The following is a 20,864-nucleotide window of genomic DNA, read 5'->3' on the forward strand; positions in this document are numbered from 1 at the left end:
CACTTAATTATTATTATAATTTTCCATATTACTCATGATTAGAAATGCAGACCTTAGCAAAGAATTTGATTTCCTGGTCATGAGGTGATTTGTCGGTTTTCCCACTGGTGGCCATCGCCTCTGTGAAGAAAACGGTTTTCAGTCTTGAGTTTTGCTGCAAAACCACTAAAGTATGCAGACTAAATTACCAAGATGTGCGATAAACTCCTGTGCCGAGTCAACACATTTCAGCAGCCTCTTAAGGAACTTGTAGGCAAAGCGTTTCTCCATGGATGAAGAGTCCTGCTCCATGTCCTTCAGACCTCTGTGATGTGAAGTGTTGATCATATAAATCCCAGAAAAAAATTCATGCAGGTGAAAAACACTTGAGTTGAGCCAGCTAAAAGAACCACCGAAAAATAAATTGGACCTTGTTATGGCGTAACCGCTTATCTGCAGGAACTTGAAGAGCTCCTGCGCCTTCTCTCGGTCTCGGTACTTCTCTTTAGCAGTCAGGGTATCGTAGGGTACCAACAGCGGGTGGGTCCTTCCTCCTGGTAGGCCATGTTAGGTTCATAATCATCGTTATTAACAATACGATATATATACACGAATATTTACATCCAGAGTTTCTGAAGTAACAACACACCAAATGTGCTCACTCATACCTTTGCTAATGAGCTCACTTTTCTTCTTCTTGGCCCAGATGTTGTGATAATTTTCCGCAATCATCTCAACCATGCCCTGTGGATAACATAGAATAGGGAGAATTTTTTATGGTGCGACATGTTGCAGGGCCTAATAGCCCTATGTAGCAGTAGAGCCCAGTAGAGCCCAACTATTCATAGGGGTAAACAGTTTTTTATTACTACCCATAGAATATTATTAGTTGCTATTTATATGTATTTATTATTATTAAATGCAAAGCCAAAATCTATTTTATACATTAAGTAACAATTAAGGGCATACAGCAGGGGTTATGTACTGTTTAGGACGCTAGCTCTCTAGTTTGCGAATTAGCATGTGTCTCAAGACCCTGCAGTTGCGCAATATGTTGTAAATAAAAAGAGTATAAATGTGACTATAGTCGTGTTTTGTCATGTCTACAGGGCTCTAATAATGCTTTGTTCATTTTAATCTGAAAAAAATCATTTGTCTACCCACCAACTATATGTGGTTTCTTAAGTTTTTATTAATTGCCGTTTTATTATTATTATTATATTTATTTATTTATTACTGATTTATTTTCTTTATTCTTGATTTGTTTATTTTTCAATTTTTCTTATTTTGTGTAGAAAAATAAAAAGTAAGATAAGGTATGAATGTGAGTGTGAATGGTTGTTTGTCTAAATGTGCCCTGTGATTGGCTGGCGACCAGTCCAGGGTGTACCCCGCCTCTCGCCCGAAGACAGCTGGGATAGGCTCCAGCACCCCCGCGACCCTCGTGAGGAAAAGCGGTAGAAAATGAATGAATGAATGAAAGCTGAAATTGCAGCTTAATTTGCTGCATAGCTGCAGTACTCTAGTTTCCCCTGTAGATGGTGCATCAGACTACTTTATTATCATTCAAATTTACCAAAAGTATCTGGTTACTACTAATAGGTAGTGTAGTGATAAGATAGCTGAGACATTCGGAATGTTGGACACAATGTTTTAACAATTACGGGTTAAAAAAAATCTAACCTGTAACTCTCTTGACAAGGTGACGTTTTGCAGATCCGTCGGAGCAGGACTGAATCCGTTGACCTACAAAGTTAGACAGAAAGTGTAAAAAAATAAAAAAACACACATTAAGAGAAATTCCCTCTTCCGACTTGACCTGAATCTCAGAGATCTTTCGCTGTTTTTCACTCTCCCGCAGTTGGAACATGGCTTCTCCTTCCTTGGTCCTCTCAATGTTCCAGCCCATGGCCAGCATGCTCTTCAACGACTCCCTCACCGGCCATCGGTATGTTTCTTTCTCCTGACACACACAATCCACATTTATATTTATTACTGCCTGTTTTGGTATTGAAAGTAAAAAGATGGACTCTTTGTTTGAATGTGCACGTACCTTCTCGCTAAGAGCTTTGTAAAGCTTAAGCAGTGGATGTTTTTTGCTGTGTTCATCCATACTTTCTCCATGTTTCCAGCCCGCTGACACCTAGAGAAGCCAACACAAAGGGTGGCGATACGTCTTGATTGGCGTGCATCCCTACTATTCATTACAAATGCTACACAAACCTTCTCCGATGACCACTTCTCATGGGAATGCTCTGCATATTTGTTGGCAATGTACTCAAGTTTTTCAGGTAGGGAGATACTGCAAAAGAGAGACTTTTATGATGACATATTTGTATCTTGTAAACAGTTTTATTAGATGTTCACTAAATGCTTTTTTTATTGGCATATTGGTTTTACTAGTCAAATAAATTACACAATCTGTGTTTTATATTTGTGACAGACTTCTTACTTGGCAGTGTTTATGGGTTTGGGGTCAAAGTTCCCCTGTGCATCAATGGAAGCATGGTTCTCCAGTGTTGCTCCCAAACTGGCATCCACAAAGTCAGGAGGCAAGGCTCCAGCAATGGCACAAAGGCATGAGTTGGCCATTTTGAACAGGTCAGCATCATACTTCTATAAGCGTAGAGGACACACAGATGTTATACCAGGTATTTGTCACATACTACAGTATTAATTGGCCCTGTACCCTAAAACCGCCCATGAATGATACGGGAAAAGGCCGAAATGATACTGTGTCAAAGCCCAGGGCAGTGATACTGATAAAATATAGAGTTTAACCATGTCCAGTATCAGCCCCCGTAGCTGTCCACTCAGAGCGCGCTGCTCTGGTATCGTGCCCGTGAAACAACCAATCAGAGAACAGCACTAGAGTGCTTAGTGCCTAGTGCTTCTCCAGTCACCAAAAAACCCAAACTAGATTAATGGAACTTTAATTGTCAGACATTGATAAGATAAGACTGTTGATAAAATATTATTGTTGAAATATATTTGCAATTATTGTGTTTACACTGTTTAGATATAATACATGTAATAAACTGAACATTTTTCTGGAAACAAATACCTTGTATGTACCAAATACCAAATACCAGTGATAATAAGCTCATGATTAAATAGTATGTGATAATAAGATCATCACGTGGTTTGTCTGGTATCAGGCCAGGTATCATGCCCCCAAGTGTCCTATAAGTACCTATAAGTACAGGTCAGAGGAGAGGGTAGCGTTGGGCTGTCACAGACTTTTAAATGATTCATCGGTATCATATTTTTTCCTCATCATGAAAACTAAATTTTTTTTTTTGAAATGCTGTATACAACACATATGTGTTCATTCCACAACAGGAGATATGTCATGTTACACATATTAATATCGGCTTATCGGTATCGAAATTGAGAGTTGGACAATATTGGCATATTGGTTTTCAGCAATAAAGCCAATATCGGACATCCCTAAATGTAATATATTTTCATATTTTTTCTTTGTACTTGTATTTTGTACTCATTCCTGCAGATCTAACCGTGTATGGTCTCGTTTTGTGACACTCAAGGAGCATTCAAAATGATCGGTACCTTTTGAGAGAGGGAGTCAAAGATTCCCCAGAAGAGTTTCTTGGTCAGGAGGAGCTCCTCTTCTGAAGCTATGCCAAAGCTGCCCATCCCAGACGGAAGGCAGTAGTACTTCCAGTTTTGCTCATAGTGGTTGGTAAGTAGCTACAGGTTGAACACATAAAATAAAACTTAAAAAATTAAAAATAAATCACATTAAATTTCATTCGGAAAAATATTGCTTCCGTCAAAAATACAAATAATTTGAAAGAGGAGTGAGAGACGCCATGTACATCAAAGTTCCCCCACATAGAATGACGTCCTTTCATGTATTTAAATGATTCAATAATTTAGCTGATGAAGCCTGCCCGGTCTTGCATATATTTCAGTAATATATTTACCAATTTTACATTCACTATAAAATACTAATGGTACAATTGAGAATTGACTACTGCAACAGTATTTTTTATGGTACAACATCCAAAACCCTCAACAAACTACAATATATTCAGAACTCCGCTGCCCGCCTCCTCACCTCCACCCGCTCCCCTGTCCTCCAAAACCTCCACTGGCTTCCCGTCCCCCAACGCATTCACTTCAAAGTTCTTCTCATCACCTACAAAGCCCTCCACGATCTGACCCCCCCATATCTCACAGACCTCCTCCATCCACACAATCCCCCGCGTCTCCTTCGCTCCTCTTCGACTCCAACCTCCTGGCACTCCCCTGTAAGACCAAGCTCTGAACCTGGGGAGACAAAGCCTTCTCCATTCCTGCCCCCACCCTCTGGAACTCTTTGCCCCATTCACTCCGTGCTTGCCCTGACCTTCCCACCTTCAAAAACCAACTCAAAACCCACCTCTTTAAATCTGTTTTTAATGTCTAACTTTTTATATCTGACTGCTGTGCCCCGCTTTTACTCTTGTTTTAGCTGTGTATAAACTAATTAATGTTGTATTTTAATGTATCGTTTACTTGCTTTTATTCAACTCCATTTTTCTGTAAAGTGTCTGAGTATTTTGAAAAGTGTTATACAAATAAAATGTATTATTATTATTATTATTTACAAATAAAATCCTCCTGGTCCAGCTGATCTTCAGACTTTTCCTCAACAGTAAATTGACACCACAATCACTGATTTTAATTAGAATATTATGAAGAAATGGGAGGTGTGCCTTCTTACCCGGAGAGGTATCTGACAGTATTCGGTCAGCATGGGGACATCAAACACCAAGCGCCTGAGCAGCTGTTGCATCATCGAAGGCCGCAGATGCCTAGAAAGTAAATTTAAATGTATGAATTTAAAATCGAGACAGCAGAATGAAAAGAAAAGTCTCCAGACCAGGTTGGATTTTGGGTGTCGCTTACCAACCTCACCAGATAGTGGAGTTACCACTAAGAGTTCTACATCCATTTAGGGATTGTAATGCACGTGAAAATTTAGAAGATGCCAAGTGATATTTAATTATGGCGGACCGTTTGATATATAGTTGTGTTCAAAATGATTCAAGATCAATTTAAGACTTGTAAATTAGACAAATGCAACTTAAATCACAACAATAATTTTTGTAATATACCAACAAATGTCCTTTCTGCCTTTACCACTTTGACTAAATTATTCAACCCATTGGTCAAATACGTCTTTATCAGATTTAAGTCAGGCGATTGCAATGGCCGCTCCAGCATCTCTCAGCACTTTGTCTGCAACCATGCTTTGGTAGATTTAGAGGTATGCTTGGGATTGTCGTCCAATGTTTCCCAAGCTTCAGTTTTGTCCCTGACTGCAGGACATTTACACCCACGATTTCCTGGTAGTTAACTGAATTCATGGTACCTCGTTCTTCCTGTTGCTATTCTTATGAGTGGTCATCTTTCATTCATTCATTCATTTTCTACCGCTTATCCTCACGAGGGTCGCGGGGGTGCTGGAGTCTATCCCTGCTGTCTTCGCGCAAGAGGCGGGGTACACCCTGGACTGGTGGCTAGCCAATCACAGGGCACATATAGACAAACAACCATTCACACTCACATTCATACCTATGGACAATTTGGAGTCGCCAATTAACCTAGCATGTTTTTGGAATGGCATGTTTTGGAGGAAACCGGAGTAGCCGGAGAAAACCCGAGGGTGGAATTGAACCCTGGTCTCCTAGCTGTGAGGTCTGCACGCTAACCACTCGTCCGCCGTGCAGCCTGGTCATCTTTCAGGGGTTGAATAATGTTGTCAGTGAGTAAACCACTAAAAGGGCATTTCTTATTGTATTAAAAAAAAATATTGTTGTCATTTTAATTGCATTAGTTGCAATTATTTTAGAACTCATTGTAAGATTTTATTATAAACATTCTTTTCAATTTCTGAAAACTTTCCTGCAATGGAGGTTGAATCATTTTGAACGCAACTGCAGCTCTTGTATTGCTGTGCCTAATGAAGTATGAAGAAGTACGTGCAATGCAAGAAAAGAAGCATAATCGAAGATGTGCACCAAACGTCCTCCCCCCAGCTTACTTGCAGATAGCCAGCAGACACTCCTGAATCACATCTCTCTGGGCTTTGGTGAGGGAACGTCCTTTGGACAGCCGGTAGATGGTTTGAAGCGTGGCGTCGATCAGCTGTGCGTGGTGCTCCGTGCTGGCAAATAAGGCGGCGCAGCGGGTCAGCAGGGGCAGGAGAGCTGTACCGATGTACCTGTTCATGGCCAACGCCGTCTCTGAGGTGCTTAGAACCTCCTGTGGCACAGATGATAATTAATACACAGGAGATAAAGAGTCAAGGCGAGCGGTCGATCATGCAAAATTTAAAGTCAAGGAGAGTGGGGTTTGAAAATCTAAATTTTCTCGTGACGGAACCGCCGAGCATCATTAAGGGGCAAGGAGACACAGGCTGAATATGAATGAGGAAAAAAAAAGATTTTATGCCTCATGAAAACTTGAGAAAGACATTTCATTAGGTACACCAGCACAATCAAAACAAATGCTTAGTTTTGAATTTAACAAAATTTTGTTATATAAGCTAATGAAAATATTAGAAACACTATTATAATATTCAGTCAGTCATTTTCTACCGCTTTTTCCTCACAAGGGTCGCGGGGGTGCTGGAGCCTATCCCAGCTGTCTTCGGGCGAGAGGCGGACTGGTCGCCAGCCAATCACAGGGCACATATAGACAAACAACCATTCACACTCACATTCATACCTAAGGACAATTTGGAGTGGCCAATTAACCTAGCATGTTTTTGGAATGTGGGAGGAAACCGGAGTACCCGGAGAAAACCCACGCATGAACATGCAAAACTCCACACAGAGATGCCCGAGGGTGGAATTGAACCCTGGTCTCCTAGCTGTGAGGTCCGCGCGCTAACCACTAGACCGCCTATTATAATATTGTAAAAATGTAATATTTGGTACAGATCACCCATGCACTCTTTTCTCCTTACTCACCGTGTCTAAGGATGCAGCAGCTTGGAGGTCGGGCAGGAAGCCAACTTCTAACAGCTGGAGGAGGAAGCTCTGGTCCTCGATGCCGTACACTCTGTCCAGGAAGAGCACCATGGGGGCCTTGTGGTCCGGACAAAAACAGGCTGACATGTCAGGCTCCGTCACTGTGCCATCTATAAATGAAGCGCATATTAACGGTTCATTTCATAACACTGTACACATGTTGGCTTCACATATTTAGTGTCATTTTCGCCTAACACACCTTTATTAAGCACAGGTTTTTTGAGTGGGATGCTGATGACACCAACCAGGTCTGTTGTGGGAACCAGAGAGCGTAGAATTGCTCGTATACGAAGCGCCTCACCTTTACCAGCATTGATGAGCTACCAAAGACACAAAAGCGTTCAAATACAAAATCTATTACATGTGACTATACGGTTGTTTTTTATGAGCCTTCTATAATCAAAAAGCCTCACATGCATCTCAGGTGCACATCGACCCAGGAGGTCAATGAGGGCAGAGTAGAAGGACATGATGGCGTTGCCCATGTGAATTACTTCCTCCTCTTCTTCACCAGATCTGAAGTACACACACATAATAATCATTAGTAATTGGAAACCATGGAAACAGATAACATACAGATTTTCATACAGTATTGCACACAACAAACTAGTCCATTTTCCCTGTACCATATTCATTCATTCATTCATTTTCTACCGCTTTTTCCTCACAAGGGTCGCGGGGGGTGCTGGAGCCTATCGCAGCTGTCTTCGGGCGAGAGGCGGGGTACACCCTGGACTGGTCGCCAGCCAATCACAGGGCACATATAGACAAACAACCATTCACACTCACATTCATGTTCTGTGACTGTATCACGCAAGAGTGTAATAAGCCTGATGTTGCTTCAAAAGAAGTTATGAAACTGATTCCAACCCAGTTGTGATGGCGGTGGAGGGTTTGGGCAGGTCCAGAGCAGGATCCTCGGAAATCTTGATGGCCTCCTTCATGGCCGCTAGCAGACCCTGGCCCCCCTCTCCCCTCAGTGCGGGACCGAAACACTCTGGACGTCGGATGAGCAGCTTCACCACCACATTGGCATTCTCCTCCACACTCTCACCTGGTATGCAAAGATAGCATTAAGGAAAAGTGTGATGATAACCACAGAACTGAAAATGGCACTTATTAGAACATCAAAAAGTAGATATCTGTGTCCTGGCTGCTCAGTACAATATGCCAACAAATCAGAGGTCAATCGGCATCCTGGAACGGTTTATGTTTGACCTTAGAGCAGGGGTCTCAAACTCAATTTACTTAGGGGTCTCAGTGAGACTGGGCCACATCAGGTTTTCCAAAAAAAACAAAAACGCATTTATTAAAAACAAAATTTTTAAAAAAACTTTGCTTTGGTTCCAATTTTCTACAAGAAAAGCTCTGATAAAACATTCCACTGTTCTCAAATATCTTACTTTTTATTTTTCTACACAAAATAAGATGAAAAATAAATAAACAAATCAAGAATAAAGAAAATCAATCAATCAGAAATAAATAAATGTAATAATTAATAATTATTGTAATAATAAATAAGAATAATAGTTATTATTTTTTTCAGATTAAAATGAACAAAGCATTATTAGAGCCCTGTAGACATGACAAAACACAACTATAGTCACATTTATACTTTTTTTATTTACAACATATTGCGCAACTGCAAGGTATTGAGACACATGCTAACTCGCAAACTAGAGAGCTAGCGACCTAAACGGTAGCCTTCAAGTTATTTCCTTTAAACTTAAATAGCCAAAAACGTACCACTTCCACACGGATAGGGAGGATAACTATTAACAGTTATTTAACCTTTAACATGAACATTAATCAAACGTAATCATTTTTTCTGGGTACATGATACCATACAGCATCCATATCAAACTTGCGCGGGCCGCACTAACATTAAACTTTCATATCAAGGCGGGGGCCTCAAACTAGTGTCCTGCGGGCCACATTTGGCTCGCGGGCCGCTTGTTTGAGACCGATGCCTTAGAGGTTTCGGTGGAAATGTTTCCATTTGCAGAATTTTGTGGTTTGACCACAAAATTCAAAAGAGAACTTTGAGCCAAAGAAAACCTCACCATGAACATAGTCGTACTGCGAGAGTACATCAGAAACGTGCATCACGTCTTGCGTGGGTATGTATATACGTAGCATGTGACACCAGCAGTATTCCTGTATACATTAACATTGGCATCTGCTCACCGTTGCAGAAGACTGCAAACCTCAAGAAGGACAGGTAGCGCTCTCCTTCTATGGGGTTCCAGCCCAGGTCTGGGTAGCCTTTAGCCACCAGCATGGCACAACTCTGAAGACCGCATCCTGCCAGGTATGTCACCACCTACACACACACACACACACACAGATACACAGTTTCACTCTATGCTACTTTAATGGTGTACTCCGTCTTTGTGACGTTCGCTGACTGTTGGTTTGATGGATTTGCTGAGTAAGCTTTATCTTGCAGTACAAAGTCATACTTCATTGTTCCCTGGGAAAGCATGGGTGGTACAAGGCCTCGGTTTGCTTACTAACGATTCATCTCCTTGGTGATTGGCCAACTGCTACACTTCATTCTAATGACAGCAGAACATCAACATTACGCAGAAATTGCATATTTGTTTTATGCCAAAGATAATTTCTCTTTTGTCATTGTCGTTCTCATGTGTCATACACCAAAAAAAAAGCAAATATACACATCTATTTTTTTATGACTTTATACGGTGAAAAAATGTAAAACTAATAATATTACACAGTGGGGGCAGTAACAAATTCAATCTCTGTAAATTCATAATTCGTTGAAGGGAAGTAATCCAAGCATATTTTATAGCTCATATGATATTGTTAAGCCTTTTTTTTTAAAAATAGAGCAAGCATATTAGTAGCGTCCGGCCAGACGCAGTTTAGACGACAGTTATTACCGTGTGGCGGCGATTTTGGGTTTAGATGGCCCTCAGCCTTGTCTCACAGGCAGGTTCATTGAAGGTAGTTATTGAGCTCCTGCACACACACTCGTGACCAATTATTGTATATTGTATACATATTGTACTGTATATTGTAATTCTTGAAATGAATCAAGTTTTAATAAGTTTTAACGCAATCTGGACGAAGATGTTGCTGCTCCGTGTCCTCACTGCTGTCCATCCATATCTGTCCTTACAGATTACTGTATTTTATTACTGTGGTGCCATATCCTGGGACCCGTAACACATATACTGTAAGTGTACATAAAAATACCTCACAGACTAGAACAAAACTGAAAAGTGCAACAAAACTGACTACTTGCAATGGCACATTTTTGTATTGGCCTAATAACTGGAGGCGGAGTGTCGAATTTGGGAGAAAAATTAATTTTTCTTGCAAAAATTAACTTGCACCCTTTGCTACGTGAGACATGAAAGCCCCATCTCTCAACCACAACAGGAAGCGGAAAACCCCCCGTCCCTTGGCATCCCCTCCCCTATCGATCGTTCCGGGGTGAATTATGTCCCGGTAACAGTGTATTTGTTTTTATTTACTGTTCAGTTATTGAGTTCTTAGTACCACAGAAACCAACCTTTTCTAGATCTGGCTCCTCCAAGGCCAGAGCGAGGCCGTTGTTGTCCATCACAGATGATGCGGCAACATCCAGCGGAGTGGAGCCCCGCATTGCTTCAGAAGCTACAACACACAAAACATCCTTTCATTCCTTTCTTATGCATAGCAAAACCTGATTAAAACGGGTTTAAAAACCGACTTATTAGTTAACCATTCCATTTAAAAACTTGTATTCATTCGGCTTGATCCATGAATCAATACATACCCAGACCAACACTGCTATTCTCTAGCAGGTAGCTCAGGTGGTCAAACATGGCTTTCTGGTTCTGGCGACTGATGCGACAGAAATAGCACAAAAAGCGACAACAGCTGGCAACCATCTTGGGGAAGGCAATTTCCTGTGGATAAACGGCAAAAATATAGTCTTGGTTCCAACGTTAAGGGAACAGAGGTTTCAATCGGGACCAAAATACAGATGTTGGAACTGGACTAGAGCCTATACTAGCTGAGTAAAGAGTACTGGTCAATCACATGACATACATAAACACTCACATTCACACTAATGAACAATTTGGGATCTCCAATGGACCTAACATGCATGATTTGGGGATGTGGAAGAAAACCAGAGTATAGACTAAGAGTATAAATATTTTAAGAAATGGTTAAACCAGGGGTCTCAAACTCAATTTACCTGGGGGCCAAAAGAGCTAGGTTCTGGGTGAAGCCGGGCCGCATCTGCAGGGTCTTGAGACACATGCTAACTCGCTAACTAGAGAGCTAGCGACCTAAACGGTAGCCTCCAAGTTATTTCCTTTAAACTTAAAAAACCAAAAACTACTTTGTCCACATGGATAGGGAGGATAATATTAACAGTTATTTAACCTTTAACATGAACATTAATCAAACGTAATCATTTTTTCTGGGTACATGATACCATACAGCATCCATATCAAACTTGCGTGGGACGCACTAACATTAGACTTTCATATCAAGGCGGGGGCCTCAAACTAGTGTCCTGCAGGCCACATTTGGCCCGCGGGCCACGTGTTTGAGACCCCTGTCTTAAATGATCATTTATGAGGGCGGCGTGTCGGAGTTTGACACAAATATTGGATATCATGAAATGGTGTTCCTAATGTTGTGGCTGGTTATTCCAAGTTACAGCAGGTTTTTTTTACCCAACATACGTGACCAGTCAGAAAAGCCAGTGGGTCCCACATTGAACCAACATCACCCTGCCTGAGATGCATTATTGTGTAACCCCACAATAATAACACGTTATTGTGTAAAAAAAACAAAAAAAAAAACGCATTTTTTCTTTTTCATCTTTGGATGGACGCATTTCATCTTTGGTTCCGATTTTCTACAATAAAAGCTCTGATAAAACATTCCACTGTTCTCAAATATCTCCATTTTTATTTGGCCCAATGCGGCTCACGGGCCGCGAGTTTGAGACCCCTGGGTTAAACTATCACATTTATTCTAGTTGAATGCAAACCAACCTGTGACTTGTCTCCACCGAGCACGTTGACCATGACCTGCATTACCGTCTCATGCATGCCCAACACTCTCATGAGGTTTGGATGTTGGTAGAAAACCTTATTGTTCATAATGTCCCTAAAGACAAAACACATTATTTGTGAAGGTCAGTTTATAATGTACTATAATGTACTTCTCATGTACTATATACTGTTTCTCAAAGCATTATGTTATATACCAAATATATGTTCTACTGTTTTTTTAAGGCCCTGTAGTACTTCAGAATACCAGTTAAAGATCATCTATATGGCAGCACCACTACTAGACCTACTAGAAAAACAAAGATGTTCTATATAACAGGCTGACTCTGCTGTCTTTTAAGGACCTGCTTTAAAAATGCTGTGTAACAGGAGCTCTCCCTACAAAAAAAAAAAGAGTCAAGTACTATCTACATGACAGGGGGCTCTGCTGCTTTTAAGTACTTGCTACACAAACGAAGATTACAACAAAGTACACATGCTTGCTCTGTATAAAAAAAAAAGAGAGCAGTTTTTTAGGAATCCTACCCGAGTCCGTCGATCATGAGCTTCTCCTCTTCCTTGCCCATACGCACTGACAGCAGAGACCTGATCTGACCCAGTGAGGCCAGCAGGTTTATAGCATCCTGCACGGATGCAGCACTGATGGTGTAAGACTTCTTCATTGCTCGGAGCAGTTCCCCAATGCCGTCATACTGCCTCCTGAGCAGGCTGAACATCACTCGGACCAGTTCGGGATCCTGGATGTGGGCTTCCTGTGCCCAGCTGCTTATAGTCTGGGAGATGAGTTCCTTCAGGTTAGCTGAGGAGATAAAAGAAGAAGAACATCATGTACTGAATATTTGACTTTTATTGCGCTTTGCGAGTTGATTTTTACCCCAAAGGTCAAGGAAATGGCTTTTCTTTGACTTCTGTTCCAAGCAATGTCATTGCAATACATCTTTTTTTTGCATCTTTTTAAAATATAGACGGTCCTGGTAAGGAACCACATTTTCCAAATCCAAGACATTCAGTTCACAAGAGACAAAGATGAGTAAATTACATGAATGAATGAATTTGCAGTGATTCATTCTGTGCTTTGATTGACGTGGCATTAATAGACAAGAAACTTGATTAACACAAGCACTTCAATATAAGCTGAAAATGATGTTTTTTAAAGTATGTAAGTCCAATATGTCATTGAGACATTCCAAATGACACCTCTGTTCCACTTTTGACACTGTTCAATCATTCAGTGCAGATGGGAGTCTGGCATTAAAAATGTATAAGCGAGTGTCTTACAAAGGATGTCCATTAGTCTTCTTTTATACCAAGCAGAACATTCAAATTGCTCTTGGCAAAAGGGACTCGAGCTGAAGCTGTCAAAGTAGCAGCGTCTTTCTTTCCTTGAGTTCATCCATCATTATTCTAATTCACAGCTCCCTATCTGACTGCCATTTGAGCACACAATTTGACTGACTCACTGGGGGCAGCCTGTTCTTTCTCTGTGGGTTCCTCCTCTGTCTTTTGGGGTGGACCCTTGATCTTATACAGCAAGGCCAGGAGACGACCTTTAATGGAAGTGTCCTGCTCTTCCTCATCCTCCTCCACGGGGATTCCTGCAAAGGAGAGACTATATTTACATACATGTACCCTATGTGGAGCATAAACGTTAAGTTAAGGTAAAGTGGACGCCAGAGCCGTCTGTGTCGATGGACTCACCACAGTGCAGTTGGAGTTCTTCATGGAAGACATTAAGTTCTTCCTGGAGCTCCTCAGGGCAGGGGCAGTCATCACCTGCAGTGAAGTTCAACAGGATGTTGATCTGCAGGAAAGCGAGAAAAGGAGTTGTGTTATTCATTCATTCATTTTCTACCGCTTATCCTCACGAGGGCCAATCACAGGGCACATATAGACAAACAACCATTCACACTCACATTCATACCTATGGACAATTTGGAGTCGCCAATTAACCTAGCATGTTTTTGGAATGGGGCTGCACGGTGGTCAAGTGGTTAGCGCGCAGACCTCACAGCTAGGAGACCAGGGTTCAATTCCACCCTCGGTATCAACCTCCGCCATCTCTGTGTGGAGTTTGCATGTTCTCCCCGTGCATGTGTGGGTTTTCTCCGGGTACTCCGGTTTCCTCCCACATTCCAAAAACATGCTAGGTTAATTGGCCACTCCAAATTGTCAATAGGTATGAATGTGAGTGTGAATGGTTGTTTGTCTATATGTGCCCTGTGATTGGCTGGCCACCAGTCCAGGGTGTACCCCGCCTCTTGCCCAAAGACAACTGGGATAGGCCCGAGCACCCACACAACCCTCGTGAGGAAAAAGCGGTAGAAAATGAACGAATGAATGAATGTCATTCAGGTCACAGTAGAAGCCAGTTTGATAGAAAATTAGCAAGGTGATTGTCACTCTCAAACTGCATGTATTTTTAATAATGTTTAAATCTTGTCAAGGCTTGTACAATTGTACATTGACACGGAAGGCTATTTTATACATAAGCCGCCATTACACAGAAGAATATTTGCACTTCAGGGCTATTCACTATTTATGAGCTACTTATTTAACTGCATTGGCTTCTGCAGTTCCCTTAATGTTGCCTTTAACAACCGTTTGGCTCGATAAATGTGGGGCAACGGCTGTAATCCTGCAATTAGCTCTCACATTCGCTCAATATTGGGATCGAAAAAGGCAAAACCAAATCTTGCAAATAAACAATTAAAGTCATGTGAGACAATAAAGTTTGTTAAACTACCCTCTAATTCTGAATGGCAGCACAGAGTAGGGTAACATTCTGCTAAATACGGATCATTATTTTGGTGATAAACACACAACATGGTGGCGCTGTTATTAAATCCCAAAGTTTGACCTCCATATGTTAGACTTGAAATTTCTCACACAGCTCGATGCGCTCTACAAAACACCCACTGGAACTTTAGGGTGTTTGGTTGAATCACGTCTGAAAAATCAGACCAAGGTTCATTGAAAGACATCAAGCAAAATGGGACCCATAAGTCACTAGTCATGTGTCTAATGATTATACAACGTTTACGATATCGATCTTCCACATGGTGGAATGACCGGCCACGCATTTTGAGCACAAACTATAGGGGGCGCACATACACAGTTCTGTAGCTGCACTAAAGTTGTCTTTTGTCGCTTTTCTGTATGAACGAATAGAGGAACAAAGTCAAATTTTTCGACTTCTGAGGTTATAGAGAACACGTGGAAAAAAACGTATTTTATTTTATCAAATACTACAGTATTAATTGTCCCTGTACCCTAGAAACCGCCCATGAATGATACGGGAAAAGGCCGAAATGATACTGTGTTGATACTGGACATGGTTAAACTCTATATTTTATCAGTATCACTGCCCTGGGCTTTGACACAGTATCATTTCGGCCTTTTCCCGTATCATTCATGGGCGCTTTCTAGGGTACAGGGACAATTAATACTGTAGTATGTGATAAGATCATCACACGGTTTGTCTGGTATCAGGCCCAGTATCATGCCCCCAAGTGTCAGTATCAGTCCGAGACCAAAGGTCACCATGTGATGACCTATAAACATCACACCAGACAGGCGAGCACATGACCAACGGATACAATCCATCTGAACACTTCCCATGTGTTCCTTTAATTAGTCATTCTGGTCTGCAATGTGAATTTCTAACCTTTGGGGGACAAATAGCAGTTTTCTAACGCTTTCACTCAACTGACTCACTCACTGGAGTCCAATATATTCTCCAGGAATACAAATGAAGTTCAGGAAGTCTGGTGCATTTAAATGTGTCTGCTATCTCCCATTTATGTTGCTGTAAATGAGCTGCTTCAACTCTTGTGTTGTACCTGCTCCTGAGGCGGTGAGCGGAACTCTTTGGTCTTCTTGGCTGTGACAGCGGCGGACATGTTGAGCGCCTGCATGAGCTCGTTGTAGCGGAACTTCTGGTTGTATTGCAGCTTGGAGACAAAGTTGTCCGAAAAGGACACGATGGTCTCGATGCGGTGCTTCAGCTCGCAGTCGCAGAAGTAATGCAGCAGCTTGCACATCTGGAAAAGAAGAGAAAGGTATTTAAGCACTAGAACAGCTAATATCTGCTACCAGTGATACCTGTAGCACAGTTTGAGAATCATGGACAAGATCTTTTAGATCACTATGGACAGCGTCTTGATGGAATACAAACAGTCTTTGAAACTATCTATAGCAGGGGTCTCAAACTCAATTTACTTGGGGGCCACTGGAGCTAGGGTCTGGGTGAGACTGGGGAACATCAGCCAACAAAAAAACGCATTTATTAAAAACAGAAAAATGAATAAACTTTGCTTTGGTTCAGATTTTCTACAATAAAAGCTCTGATAAAACATTCCACTGTTCTCAAATATCTTACTTTTTATTTTACTACACAAAATAAGATGAAACATAATTAAACAAATCAAGAATAAAGAAAATCAATCAATCAGTAATAAATAAATAAATATAATAATAATAATAAAACGGCAAATAAGAAAAACTTAAGAAACCACATATAGTTGGTGGGTAGACAAATTATTTTTTCACATTATAATTAACAAAGCATTATTAGAGCCCTGTAGACATGACAAAACACGACTATAGTCACATTTATACTCTTTTTGTTTACAACATATTGCGCAACTGCAGGGTCTTGAAACACATGCTAACTCGCAAACTAGAGAGCTAGCGACCTAAAAGGTAGCCTTCAAGTTATTTCCTTTAAACTTAAATAGCCAAAAACTTACCACTTCCACACGGATAGGGAGGATAACTATTAACAGTTATTTAACCTTTAACATGAACATTAATCAAACATAATCATTTTTTCTGGGTACATGATACCATACAGCATCCATATCAAACTTGCGCGGGCCGCACTAACATTAAACTTTCATATCAAGGCGGGGGCCTCAAACTAGTGTCCAGCGGGCCACATTTGGCCCGCGGGCCGTGTGTTTGAGACCCCTGCTCTAAACCCTGATAAGCTCTCAGAACTCGACGTTTGGACATTACACAATATTTTAGTGACATTTTCAAAAGTTTTAAGTTTGCACAAAACAAAAAATATTAATTATAATTATATATATAAATATAATTTTTTTTATATTATAATAAAAATATTATAACATATATATATATATATATATATATATATATATATATATATATATATATATATATAACAAAAAATATAATATATTGTGACGTCGATGACGTCATGACTATAAAATATTAAGCCCTATTAAGTTAAAGTTAAGTTAAAGCCCTATTAGGTTAAAGGCCACATTTCGCCCGCAGGCCGCGTGTTTGAGACCACTGATCTATTGACTAATGTGGGTTATATTGCCTCACCTGCCGCTTGACAGACTCGGGCAATGACTTCTCCAGAAGACCCCTGACCACCGGCTTGCTCTCCTTCGTCTCTTCTTCTCCTGCCTCCACAACCTTCTCCTCATTCTTGCTCAAATCTTCATCTCCAGCGATGGCCACCTCAGCCCCCTGCGCCTCCTCAGCCTCCCCGAAAACGTTGGGATCAATGAGGAGAAGAATCAGTCTCACCTCCTCGCCGTTTAGCACCCCCATGATTAAGAGTGTTCCGATCAGCTTGAGGATGGGGACAAACTGGTACTCCACGCTCCCTCCCACTGGGTCTCTTATATGGATGCCGCCGCCCTGCACGGCCTCAGCAAGCATGCTGATGGCCTTCTCCTTTAGAATGCCCAGGGGTATCTGGGGGCTGTGAAGATACTGCTGACGCTTAGTGCCGATGATACAGGCGGGAGAGAAGTTAACCCGAGGTTTCAGGGATGTGCTCAGCCCTACGCCAGGTAGGGAGTGCTTCTTGGACTCATCAGGAAAGAGCCTGATGGAGCGCGTCTCGTCTGTCACGGGAATGATGAACTCATTGTTCATCATTAGGCGAGCCTCCTTTGCCGTTTCCAGATGAATGCTGAAAGCGGGAATCCCAATCAGTGCCTGGCAGTGCTCCACAATCAGCTCGTCAACTAACAAACCTGATAAGGACGTTGTAGAAGCCTTCCCGTAGCATGCCAGAGAGGTACTGATTGTCGATGGTGTACAGGAGCTGCGATTGGTCCAAGTGGCTGCAGAGGGCGTGGGCCACGCGAGTGTTGCCAAGGGCACAGAGGGCACAGTATAGCTTGAGAGTGTGGTAGTGGAACTTCCTTAAATCTTCGTGCTCCGACAACTCCAGGATGTCCAAACACCTGAAAGAAGCAGAATGTGAGGAGAAAAGAAATCAGGTGCACAAATATGATTATATACAATTCACTGATTGACTGGTGATCGATCCAAGATGTCAACTGGGATAATATTGCTCAAGCCTTCCCATGTAATGAGCGGTATCGAAACAGGTTATCTTGTTTGGATGCCATTTCTTCTTAACACTCTTCATCCGTTCTTAACTGGCGAGTCAGGACCCAAAAGCTATTTATTTTTCAACTCATTTCATTCATTTTTTCATTCATTCATTTTTTACCGCTTTTTCCTCATGAGGGTCGCGGGGGGTGCTGGAGCCTATCCCAGCTGTCTTCGGGCGAGAGGCGGACTACACCCTGGACTGGTGGCCAGCCAATCACAGGGCACATATAGACAAACAACCATTCACACTCACATTCATACCTATGGACAGTTAGGAGTGGCCAAAAAACGGGGAGAACATGCAAACTCCACACAGAGATGCCCGTGGGTGGAATCAAACTCAGGTCTCCTAGTTGTGTAGCCTGCACGACAACCACTCGTCCACCGTGCAGCCCATGGCCATGTCATACAATAGCATACTACTGTGGTGTTCTCCACACCTGTTTTCCTCAGGTATATGAACAGCCATCATCTGCAGTGGCTCCAGGCATTGCACCACCCAGCCGTGTCTCTCGCTGACCCGCGCCGTCTCCACACTGAGGAAAGTGTTGGGCACTCGGCTCCACAGCACTGACACGATGGTTTGCACGTCCAGCCGTGGCGGGCATTGAGGCACCGGGTTCCTGTGCTCACTCTTAAATATAGCAGAGGAGAGCGGCATGGCGTCCTGGGAGCAGAGAAAGAAGGTTGTGTTTTGTTGTTGGAATATTTCACTTCAATAATCACTTTTTCATGTGAGATATCAATATATATCATCTTGCTTTTTCTTTGGTGTCCTCTGTTCGGGCTGCTCAGTACAACATAAAAGACGAACAAGCATAAAGCACATGCACTCACATACACATTTGCCATGATCACATCATCACTTGCATGAAAGTTAAGAATATTAAAAAGCATGGTGATATCAGTGGTTAACTTTATTTTACAGACCTATCAACCTGTTCAAATGTTAAATAAATGGTATGACGGTGACAGTTTACTCTGGAACAGATGAATCAATTTACATGATTTTCTATGGCACCAACCAAACAAATTGGAGGTGGGCCTGACACACGGAATGCCGGAACGGAATGTTTTCGATCAAAGAGGTTTCACAATAGCCACGTATCCATGGACCCAAATATTCCAATTGTATTCGGTTTATTACCTCAAACGGAAAGAATTGAACATTTGTATACACCTCATTCCGAAAGAAAAGTGCCAATCCGAATGAATATATAATCGGATTCACAGGGGTGGAATATTCCTTTCCCCAATCCGATTGTTTTTCTTCTTCTGTTGTTTATTGGCGGTTGGCAAGCAGCTTTCGTATGCATTACTGCCATCTAAAGACTTCTATACTTTATTCACAAGTCCACTTTAATTAAAAAAGAAAATATATATCTATATAAAACATGTCCCAAGTTTAATTATAAAATTTTAGCAAGATTGAGTTGAAATTTAGCCCGGGTGTGTTTTTGATCCAAACTAATTTCAAGACTGGACGAACAAAAAACTGCCAATATGGAGTTATTCCGACAAGTGAAAGAAAAACTTGGGGAAGTCAAAGGTCATTCAGAAAGATTCCATTCGAAAAGAGGAAAAACTCCTTATGTACATGTGGCTGATGGTACCGAAAGTATTGCATGTGAGATACAAACCTTTATCTTCACAAATTCAAACTGAAAGAGGTTTGCACTGGTGGGCCGTACAAACACAGCAGGGAACAGCTTGGTATTTGGCTCCACCTGGAAAGAAGCAAAAAATGCCTTTCAATTGCAGATCAGCCATTCAACTCTCGTGGCCTGGTACGTAACAGCACACCTCCAACCCGTGGGAAAAACATCCATTTTCTGAACAAAAGGGCTTAAGAATGCCACAGTATACGTATGATGGAACGTTTCCCTGAATGAACTGCAGCACTCATGCAGCCCCAGATGAGGAAGCCGTATTCACTTTGGTGAGATACTGGCGACAAGATAACACTCCCAATGCATCAGGACAATATCTAGGCAGGTTAAAAAAGCTGATTGAGGTTAGGAGAGACCTATTGAGCAGATCTGTTCATTGGGATTCAGCTGCAGAAAGGTTCTGCAGGAGTAATTTATTGCAGTTCAAATGTGTTTATTTTAAGCTAAGACAAAGTGTGTGAATGTGTTTGTTAAATACAAATAGGTCTAAGGACCATCAAGAACTCATTGAACTCTGCCACCCTTCCCATCTTCAAATCCAAACTCAAAACTCATCTGTTCAAACTTGCCTATTCTCTTTAAAACTGCTTCACATGGTCCCCACTCCCCCTATTTATTGTATATTCTTATTTATTGTATGTTGTCTTTTATCTTGTATTTTATATTGGCGTTTTTTATCTTCTGTACAGCGACCTTGGGTGTCCTGAAAGGCGCTTTTAAATAAAATGTATTATTATTATTATTATTAT

The 20,864-nt window shown here is 41.5% G+C and overlaps 1 protein-coding gene across 1 annotated transcript in view; it reads right to left on the reverse strand.

Annotated features, from left to right (window-relative positions):
• Nucleotides 1-20,864, reverse strand: part of ryr3 (ryanodine receptor 3) — a 118,705-nt gene that overhangs the window by 34,413 nt on the left and 63,428 nt on the right. Inside the window, exons 34-61 of the mRNA XM_058057853.1 lie at nt 20,086-20,172; nt 18,886-19,112; nt 18,079-18,291; nt 17,417-18,014; nt 15,901-16,101; nt 13,760-13,862; nt 13,522-13,656; nt 12,587-12,860; nt 12,044-12,158; nt 10,807-10,939; nt 10,561-10,664; nt 9,210-9,345; nt 7,893-8,076; nt 7,436-7,538; nt 7,222-7,342; nt 6,963-7,132; nt 6,032-6,252; nt 4,709-4,799; nt 3,550-3,690; nt 2,432-2,595; nt 2,203-2,281; nt 2,033-2,122; nt 1,799-1,942; nt 1,663-1,725; nt 648-723; nt 410-533; nt 189-304; nt 53-120 (exon numbers count right to left, since the gene is read on the reverse strand). Coding sequence (XP_057913836.1) covers nt 53-120; nt 189-304; nt 410-533; nt 648-723; nt 1,663-1,725; nt 1,799-1,942; nt 2,033-2,122; nt 2,203-2,281; nt 2,432-2,595; nt 3,550-3,690; nt 4,709-4,799; nt 6,032-6,252; nt 6,963-7,132; nt 7,222-7,342; nt 7,436-7,538; nt 7,893-8,076; nt 9,210-9,345; nt 10,561-10,664; nt 10,807-10,939; nt 12,044-12,158; nt 12,587-12,860; nt 13,522-13,656; nt 13,760-13,862; nt 15,901-16,101; nt 17,417-18,014; nt 18,079-18,291; nt 18,886-19,112; nt 20,086-20,172 — 4,281 coding nt within the window. The remainder of the gene's footprint in view (nt 1-52; nt 121-188; nt 305-409; nt 534-647; nt 724-1,662; nt 1,726-1,798; nt 1,943-2,032; nt 2,123-2,202; nt 2,282-2,431; nt 2,596-3,549; nt 3,691-4,708; nt 4,800-6,031; nt 6,253-6,962; nt 7,133-7,221; nt 7,343-7,435; nt 7,539-7,892; nt 8,077-9,209; nt 9,346-10,560; nt 10,665-10,806; nt 10,940-12,043; nt 12,159-12,586; nt 12,861-13,521; nt 13,657-13,759; nt 13,863-15,900; nt 16,102-17,416; nt 18,015-18,078; nt 18,292-18,885; nt 19,113-20,085; nt 20,173-20,864) is intronic.

Source organism: Doryrhamphus excisus, chromosome 19, assembly GCF_030265055.1.
Source record: "Doryrhamphus excisus isolate RoL2022-K1 chromosome 19, RoL_Dexc_1.0, whole genome shotgun sequence".
NCBI lineage: Eukaryota > Metazoa > Chordata > Actinopteri > Syngnathiformes > Syngnathidae > Doryrhamphus > Doryrhamphus excisus.